At 42.2% G+C, this 10,084-nt stretch overlaps 1 protein-coding gene across 1 annotated transcript in view; it reads right to left on the reverse strand.

The window, feature by feature from the left end:
- Positions 1 to 4,419, reverse strand: part of psmc5 (proteasome 26S subunit, ATPase 5) — a 28,860-nt gene extending 24,441 nt beyond the window's left edge. The window contains exons 1-8 of the mRNA XM_014158646.3: positions 4,327 to 4,419; positions 3,585 to 3,656; positions 3,396 to 3,465; positions 3,055 to 3,152; positions 2,878 to 2,934; positions 2,322 to 2,552; positions 1,786 to 1,912; positions 1,282 to 1,472 (exon numbers count right to left, since the gene is read on the reverse strand). Of these exons, the coding sequence (XP_014014121.1) occupies positions 1,282 to 1,472; positions 1,786 to 1,912; positions 2,322 to 2,552; positions 2,878 to 2,934; positions 3,055 to 3,152; positions 3,396 to 3,465; positions 3,585 to 3,656; positions 4,327 to 4,353 (873 nt within the window). The 5' untranslated portion in view covers positions 4,354 to 4,419. The remainder of the gene's footprint in view (positions 1 to 1,281; positions 1,473 to 1,785; positions 1,913 to 2,321; positions 2,553 to 2,877; positions 2,935 to 3,054; positions 3,153 to 3,395; positions 3,466 to 3,584; positions 3,657 to 4,326) is intronic.
- Positions 4,420 to 10,084: the final 5,665 nt, after the last annotated feature.

Raw genomic sequence — 10,084 nt, forward strand, 5'->3', positions numbered from 1 at the left:
TTAGTCAGGCTGACAAAGAAACAGGCAGCTGTCTGACTGCCTGTGTGTTTCAATTATTCAAGTTGTATTCATTTGAACAGGAAAAATACACATTCAAAATACATTGCTCAAGAAGACAAGGGATGGGGTGTGAATAGACATCCCTGACCGGTCTCTTTTGAAAGGTCACGTTACGTGTTCCCTCCCCTTCCCTAGGGTATATTGACTTGCACCTTCAGTGTTGATGTTAAGATTGACATGTGATATAACTGCCACGGATGTTGAGTGAAGACTTGTTTTTGTCTGTCCATGTTAGGTGAGGGCGCCATGCAATAAGTAGTAAGTGGCACAACGTGACTACAACATGTCCACAACATACAGTATGTGACATCACACTCTGAACTGATATTCTATTTGTGGATGCAAATTTGATATGAGAAACATACACCATTAATCATTGGCAGGTGGTAATGTTAGCTTGCCAACTTAGATGCTAACGTCAGATAGCTAGTTAGCTCATGTTAATAACGGTGTGAAATAATTTGCGCTATTGAAACAGATGCAACTATAATGTGCTTCTGATCAACTATAACTGAAACGTTACTACGAACACAGGTTGCTTATCTCGAGTTGCATTGCAAATTGCCCAGTCAGGAACAGAGTTTGTTACGTGGAGTGTGCGATGACACAGCCGCCAGAGAAGGTAACGTTAGTGATCACACAGGGAGAAGATTTTTTTGTGCCCCTCTTATACAGCTTATTGGCTGATAGACTTTTGGCCATACCCCTATTCTGAAATCAACACGGGGAATATAGCCGAAAAAGGGCGAGTTTGCATCCCTGTATACTACTCTTTCTTACTATTTTTTCTTATTTAGAGATGAAATATATTCTTTATCTGCATTTATTGCTCATTTCTATATAATCATCTTCATTAAAAAAATACTAGCTCTGTCTGTTTATAGCATCACAGAGAACATGCAAATACAGATTGATAGGTTGCAGAGGGCTAGAGTGGGTGGGAGGACAGTGAGTAGAGGACAATAGAGTAGCTATAGTGTGATTGATGGTGAGCATAGAAAGAAAGTGTTGTCAGCCAGTACCGACAGGAGAGTGACAGAAATCAATCAGCGGAGAGAAGCAGTGTCAAGTGTGTTATAGCAGAGGAATAGCATACACATAAGTAAAGGGGCAGAGAGGGTGTGTGGTGTTATATAGAGTGATAGTGTTATTGTAGATTAGGCCACATTATAAAGCATAAGACGACAGTGATGTATCTGTGTGTATGTACGCGTCACCCACTTTGATGTTCTTGGTGGCCTCGAAGCCATCCAGCTGGTTCAGCAGCTCCAGCATGGTCCTCTGCACCTCGCTGTCGCCCCCGCTGCCCCCCTCCAGACGTGACGAGCCGATCGAGTCAATCTCGTCCATGAAGATGATTGAGGGCGCATGCTCGCGGGCCATGACGAACAGCTCGCGCACCATGCGGGCACCTGGGATGGGGAAGACAGAGCAGAGTTATAGCCAGCAGTGTGATGTTAGTGAAAAACAAATAATAATAGCTTCTGTTTTACCAATTGCATGGTGAGAAACATTGAGCCTACTATCACTCAGTGCTCCATGAAAATAGACTGAAATGGGCTTAAACGTGCTGGAGCTGGCTAAACAAAAGCTATTTGGAGAACAGACGCAGCAAAATATCTCCCTGATTCTGGAAATCCCCTGACATTACGGAATTACTAGACACTTGGGAACCCTGTCGAATGGTTACCAAAATGGCTGAATGAATGATCGTTGATGACTCACCCTCTCCAATAAACTTCTGCACCAGCTCCGAGCCAGAAACCCTGATAAAGGTGCAGTCGGTGTGGTGGGCCACGGCTCTGGCGAGCAGGGTCTTCCCTGTGCCTGGGGGTCCGTACAGCAGCACGCCCTGGTGGTGAGACACACAAGGGAGGCTAGACATCCCAAAACATGACAGAGTGCATCTCAAACGTTGTGATGTATTTTAGTATAATTGTGCTAGAATTAACTGGTGTCACTTTTTTCTGTTCCTTCTGGGAATCAAGACGGTTGAGGTTAATATGTGATAAATGCTGTGTGGCATTGACAGAACAATACCTTAGGACAACCCCAACACGGTATGAAAAAGTCTGACAAACATTTGATTTTGGGAGTGTTGTTTCCTTTAAGACAGAACAAGGTCAACTCAAATGCAAAAAGTAATATTTAGAGTTTACCTTTAAAGCTCATAGTGCATAATGGGTAACATATAGAGTTGATATGACCTGTGAAATAACCAATAACCCAATTAAAGGGCGTATCCCTTATGGGCCACCCACCTTGGGCTGTGCAATTCCGAGAGCCTCGAAGAGCTCTGGGTGCTTGACTGGCAGCTCGATCACTTCCTTGATCTCCTTGATCTGCTTGTCCAGGCCACCAATCATTTCGTAGGTGGAGTCAGGTACCTTCTCCACCATCATGAGTGAGACCAGCGGGTCCACCTTGTTGGGCAGGATCTTGTGCAGGGTGTAGCTGTCGTTGCGCAGCGCCACACGGCAATTTGGAGTCACCTGGTAGGAATGGGCAGAGGGGTAAATCAGTGTGATACAGTCCTGAATAATGAGGAAGTTTGTTGCATTTATTCTTAATTTCAGTTGTATTTTCATGTTTTTTTTCTTTCTGTCCACAGCCACCTGCATTGGATGGGGATATTTGTTTTTCAACTGAATTTTGTTCCCTTAACACTCAAACCAATTTGACAAAAACAAAATATGATAGTTCAATTATTGGATGTGTGTTACTAATCTGTATGTACACAGATACATGTACCTTTGTACATATAAAACACTAAGTTCTCATCACATTGGGGTCAAATATCAACATGTCCATACTTACATCATTGATGTCAATGTTCTTATCCACATCCACCACAAATTTCCCCTCTGGATGGACCTGGAGACAATTAAGTAGTTACAGTAGTAGATTGTCAGTGTCATCTAGATGCAGCTAGAGTATACCACTGTAAAAGTTTGTTAGGCCTACATTTCAGCAAAACAAGGCTACTTTACACACCTTGACCAGCACTTTCTTTTTGTCCATGGCCCTCACCACCTCTCCAACATAGGAACCTTGCTCTTGTAGCAACTGCAGCTCCTCACGAAGGAGACGCACTAGGGACAAAGCAAATAGATTTGAACAATGGACTGCCAATTCATAAAGTGCATGTTTCTGAGTGCCATTTTGTTTGAATGCAATCAAATTACTTAGTCCGACAACATTTACATTTTATAAGCCACACAATTACTGCTACAATTAAGTTACAATGATTAAGTACTAGCTAGTTACAGTGTTTAGAGAAGTTCAGCTGTTGTTTTTTCAATTAAAAGTGCTGGATAGCTAACAATCATTCCTACCTTTTGCATTGAGTTCATTTCTCTGCGCCTGTAGACGTCTGAGATTCTGACTCTTGTCATTCACTGTTAACTGGAAGCAGAAAGACCAGATACTTCTTATCTTGACAAAGGATATTAGCAGTGTCACTATGGTGTCAATAGACAACGTGTAGCTAACAGTCAATTCAATGAAAATCTGTGTTTGCTTACCTGTAACTCTTCTATTTTAGACAGGTAGTATTGCCGGAGACCAGAACCACCTTTACTGTCCTCCATCTCCATCTGCAAAACACAGACAGACATGCAATAACAGTAAGAACTGTGTTGTAAAGTTGTCAAGTAAACAACGTAGCTAGCTAACGTTAGCTTGCTGGCTAATTAGCTAACGTTGTAGCTAGCTGCACAGGCCTAATTATATAGCAACACCGGAACCTAACATTTTCCAAATACTACTCGTGGAAATATAGCCAGCAAAATATTTACTAGTTAACTGACATGGTTAATACTGGCAGCTAACGTCAGCTAGCTACAAAACGTAAAGTATTTAAAAGTATATTTCCTAAAGAAGCTAACGCGTTAGGCGCAATAGCTAGCTAGCAATACTTTTGTTAATTTTACTTAACTTATGCTGACTTATTTACAGCCACAAATAAGGAATGTCACTGAAACTTTCAATTAGATTAGCTAACGTTAGCTAGCATTCTAGCTACCTAGTTTACTAAAAGTAGATAACTAGCTAACGTTAGCTAGTTTACAATGAGACAGCAAACCGTCAGGATTCTCTATTTTGACAACTGTTTTGGTCTCTTCAAAACGGTTATATCAACCTCTGACAAGTACCAACTTTACAGAACACATTGTTAAGTGTCTCTATTCAATGCCGTATCTACAACATTCCCCCAAGTGTGAACAATTCATAATAAAGTAAGGACCAAAAAATAAAATCACTTACATGATGGTCCATTCCGTCCAGCGCCATCTTAAAATTCAAAACTTCCGTTGGAACAAAGCGTACTTCCGAAATACAAATCTCTTCTTCAGTAAATGTTTTACAATTAAAATTGGAGCCTACTGTCGCCTGCTGTACTGGAGGTGTATTACAGTCAAACACTAAACTGAAATGAAGGTAATAATACTAAAAGCAGGTTTATGATCTTTTTCTGTCATTGTTGCAAATACCATAACTATTTCGAGAAGCTGTGCCAGGCAAATTTTTTGAAGACTGTAAAATCAATTTGCATCGTCCTTGGAGTGGGCCTGATGTACCATATTAGCTATATCAATACTGTGCAATATACATACACTGAGTGTACAAAACATTAGGAACACCTACTCTTTCCCTGACAGACTGATCAGGTCAACCCAGGTGAAAGCTATGATCCCTTATTGACATCACCTGTTAAATCTACTTCAATCAGTGTAGATGAAGGGGAAGAGACAGGTTAAAGAAGGAGTTGTAAGCCTTGAGACATAGATTGTGTATGTGTGCCAGTCAGAGGGTGAATCGGCAAGACAAAATATTTAAGTGCCATTGAGCGGGGTATAGAGTAGGTGCCAGGCGCACTGGTTTGAGTGTGTCAGTTTCCCGCGTGTATCAAGAATGGTCCACCACCCAAAGGACACCCAGACAACAGACAACTTGAAACCACTGTGGGAAGCATTCAAGTCAACAAGGGCCAATATCCCTGTGGAATGCTTTTTACGCCTTGTCCATGCCCTGACTAATTGAATTCTGAGAGCAAAAGGGTGTGCAACTCAGTATTAGGAAGGTTTTCCTAATGTTTTGTACACTCAGTGTATATGATAAATAATGATTTAAGTTTTGAATCCATTTCAAAGAGACTGGCATTGAGTATATGTTCTATGACTTATAAGTTAAACAGACTGGCTTGTCTATTCCAACACAAGTTTGTTCAAGCCAACTCCTAGCAGCAAACAAGGACATACATGTGTGGTTAGTTTGGCTGTTATTGGAGAGTAATAAACAGGAAAGACCAGCCATACTGGTTTAAGCAGTCCTTTTCTGTAAACGGCAACAGGCTTCTTAACCAGCCTGAACACGAACACATTGGGCATGCACGAGAGTCCAGCTCTTAAGCCTCCTCTGTATAGCTTAAAGCATAGCCTGGTCCCAGATCTGTTTGTTATGTATAACCAAAACCTTTAAAAGGTTTACAATTTTTTTTTACAAACAAATCGGTATTTTGGATGCAAATGGCATGTTATGAAAGTGTCCAGACACTTTCTTTGCAATTTCACATGTTTTTGAGAAACTTACACCAACCGCCAATATATTCCTCATCCTCGTTCTACAGTATGGGGGCTTGAATAAAACAAAAGCACTAAAAACACCCAAATACATCCTTTTAGAAACGGGAACACTATCAGTATAGTGATGCAGATGAGGTACACATGAAATTGTGTTATTCCGAACTTTATCGGCAAGTCGCACAAAATGGAATTTAACGTTGCGGATAAAGTTCGGAATGAGACAATTTCACACGTACAACATCTGAGACCTGCATCACTGTACTTTCCATTTGTAAAATGACTTAAAAGTTAATGTTTTATTTGAGCACTCATACGGCAGAATGAGAAAGTAAATCGCTGGTTGGGGTCAGTTCAGTAAAAACAAGTGAACTAGCAAAAAAACGTTTGGATGCTTCTACAACATGCCATTCACATCAAAAATTCCAATTTGGTTGTAAAAAAGTAGACTTCTTTAAGTTCATTGTCATGCTAAAGTTTGGCAATGACCATATGAGTTTGCTGTACAAACAGATCTAGGTCCAGTGAGAATACACTATATATCCAGTGAAAATACACTATATATTCACACGAAAGTATGTGGACACGTCTTCAAATTAGTGGATTTGGCTATTTCAGCCACACCCGTTGCTGATGGGTGTACAAAATTGAGCACACAGCCATGCAATCTCCATAGACAAACATTGGCAGTAGAATGGCCTTACAGAAGAGCTCAGTGACTTAACGTGGCACTGTCATAGGATGCTACCTTTCCAACTAGTCAGTTCATAACATTTATTCCCTGCTAGAGCTGTCCCGGTCAACTGTAAGTGCTGTTATTGTGAAGTGGAAATGTTGAGGAGCAACAATGGCTCAGCCATGAAGTGGTAACCCACACAGAACGGGACTGCCGAGTGCTGAAGCGCATAAAAATAGTTTGTCCTCGGTTGCAACACTCACTCCTGAGTTCCTAATTGCCTCAAAGCAATATCAGCACTAACTGTTTGTCGTGAGCTTCATGAAATGGGTTTCCATGGCCGAGCAGCCACACACAAGCATAAGATCATCATGTGCAATGCCGAAGTGCCGGCTGGAGTGGTATAAAACTTGTCACCATCCGACTCTAGAGCAGTAGAAACGTGTTCTCTGGAGTGATGAATCACACTTCACCATCTGGCAATCCAGCAGATTAATCTGAGTTTGGCGGATGCAAGGAAAAATCTACCTGCCCCAATGCAGATTGCCAACTCAAGTTTGGTGGAGGAGGAATAATGGTCTGGGGCTGTTTTTCATGGTTCGGCCTAGACCCCTTAGTTCCAGTGAAGGGAAATCTTAACTCTACAGCATACAATGACATTCTAGATTCTTTGCTTCCAACTTTGTGGCAACAGTTTGGGCACGAGCCCTGACCTCAACACCATCGAATACCTTTGGGATGAATTGGAACGCCGACTGCGAACCAGGACTAATCGCCCAACATCAGTGCCTGACCTCACTAATGCGCTTCTGGCTGAACGGGAGCAAGTCCCTACTGTAATGTTCCAACATCTAGTGGAAAGCCTTCCCAGAAGAGGTGGAGGCTGTTATTCTTTAAAAGTGCCTTCCTCACCATCTTAAATAAGCATGCCCCATTCAAACAAATTTAAAACTAGGAATAGATATAGTCCTTGGTTCACTCCAGACCTGTCTGCACTTGACCAGCACAAAAACATCCTGTGGCGTTCTGCATTAGCATCGAATAGCCCCCGTGATATGCAACTTTTCAGGGAAGTTAGGAACAAATATACACAGGCAGTTAGGAAAGCTAAGGCTAGCTTTCTCAAACAGAAATTTGCATCCTGTAGTACAAACTCAAAAAAGTTCTGGGACACTGTAAAGTCCATGGAGAATAAGAGCACCTCCTCCCAGCTGCCCACTGCTCTGAGGCTAGGAAACACTGTTACCACCGATAAATCCACTATAATTGAGCATTTCAATAAGCATTTCTCTACGGCTGGCCATGCTTCCACCTGGCTACCCCTACCCCGGTCAACTGCCCGGCACCCTACACACCAAAGCCCCCACCATTTCTCCTTCACCCAAATCCAGATAGCTGATGTTCTGAAAGAGCTGCAAAATCTGGACCCCTACAAATCAGCCGGGCTAGACAATCTGGGCCCTCTCTTTCTAAAATGATCTGCCAAAATTGTTGCAACCTCTATTACTAGCCTCTTCAACTTCTCTTTCGTATCGTCTGAAATTCCCAAAGATTGGAACGCTTCGGCGGTCATCCCCCTCTTCAAAGGGGGTGACACTCTAGACCCAACCTGCTACAGACCTATATCTATCCTACCCTGTATTCCTAAGGTCTTCGAAAGCCAAGTTAACAAACAGATTACCGACCATTTCGAATCCCACCGTACCTTCTCCGCTATGCAATCTGGTTTCAGAGCTGGTCATGGGTGCACCTCAGCCACGCTCAAGGTCCTAAACGACATCATAACCGCCATTGATAAGAGACATTACAGTGCAGCCGTATTCATCGACCTGGCCAAGGCTTTCGACTCCGTCAATCACCACATTCCTATTGGCAGACTCGACAGCCTTGGTTTCTCAAATGATTGCCTCGCCTGGTTTACCAACTACTTCTCTGATAGAGTTCAGTGTGTCAAATCGGAGGGCCTGTTGTCCGGACCTCTGGCAGTCTGTTTGGGGGTGCCACAGGGTTCAATTCTCAGGCCGACTCTCTTCTCTGTATACATCAATGATGTCGCTCTTGCTGCTGGTGATTCTCTGATCCACCTCTATGCAGACGACACCATTCTGTATACTTCTGGCCCCTCTTTGTACACTGTTAACTAACCTCCAGACAAGCTTCAATGCCATAGAACTCTCCTTCCGTGGCCTCCAACTGCTCTTAAATGCAAGTAAAACTAAATGCATGCTATTCAATCGATCACTGCCCGCACCTGCCCGCCCATCCAGCATCACTACTCTGGACGGCTCTGACTTAGAATACGTGGACAACTACAAATACCTAGGTGTCTGGTTAGACTGTAAACTCTCCTTCCAGACTCACATTAAGCATCTCCAATCCAAAATTAGATCTAGAATCGGCTTCCTATATCGCAACAAAGAATCTTTCACTCATGCTGCCAAACATACCATCGTAAAACTGACCATCCTACCGATCCTCGACTTCGGCGATGTCATCTATAAAATAGCCTCCAACACTACAACAAATTGGATGCAGTCTATCACAGTGCCATTCGTTTTGTCACCAAAGCCTCATACACTACCCACCACTGCGACCTGTATGCTCTCGTTGGTTGGCCCTCGCTTCATACTCGTCGCCAAACCCACTGGCTACAGGTTATCTACAAGTCTCTGCTAGGTAAAGCCCCGCCTTATCTCAGCTCACTGGTCACCATAGCAGCACCCACTCGTAGTACACACTCCTGCAGGTAAATCTCACTGGTCACCCCCAAAGCCAATTCCTCCTTTGGTCGCCTTTCTTTCCAGTTCTCTGCTGCCAATGACTAGAACGAACTGCAAAAATCCCTGAAGCTGGAGACATATCTCCCTCACTAGCTTTAAGCACCAACTGTCAGAGCAGCTCACAGATCACTGCACATAGCCCATCTACCTCATCCCCATACTGTATTTATTTATTTACCTTGCTCCTTTGCACCCCAGTATCTCTACTTGCACATTCATCTTCTGCAGATCTACCATTCCAGCATTTAATTGCTATATTGTAATTACTTCACCACCATGGCCTATTTATTGCCTTAACTCCCTTATCTTACCTCATTTGCACTCACTGTATATAGACTTTTTGTTCTTTTTTTCTACTGTATTATTGACTGTATGTTTTGTTTATTCCAAGTGTAACTCTGTGTTGTTGTATGCTTCGAGTTGCTATGCTTTATCTTGGCCAGGTCGCAGTTGCAAATGAGAACTTGTTCTCAACTAGCCTACCTGGTTAAATAAAGGTGAAAAAAAAAATGGAGGACCAACTCCACATTAATGCCCATGATTTTGGAATGAGATGTTTGACGAGCAGGTGTCCACATACATTTGATCATGTAGTGTATAAAAAATTCAAACCTCCCATTATTGGTAATTCTGAGAGGTTAAAATGTTTTGGGGGAATGATTTTTGTGCCAATGTAAAACTTTCTCACTCATTATTCATGATCATGGTAGTATCCACATTAATGTATTAGTGTTCAGAAACATATTTATAATAAGTGATTACAAAATGACAATATATTTACCATTCATTTCTAATGGCACAACATAACCCAAAACCCAACCAAAACAAATTTCAAATGCATCCAACAAGTTTGTGGAGTCACAAGCTTGATGTCATTCCATGCTAGGAATATGGGACCAAATACTTCACTTGACTACTTTAATACATTAAGTGAATTTGTCCAAATACTTATGACACCTTCAAAATGGGGGACTATATACAGAGTT

Source organism: Salmo salar, chromosome 19 (assembly GCF_965601325.2).
Source record: "Salmo salar chromosome 19, fSalSal1, whole genome shotgun sequence".
Taxonomy (NCBI): domain Eukaryota; kingdom Metazoa; phylum Chordata; class Actinopteri; order Salmoniformes; family Salmonidae; genus Salmo; species Salmo salar.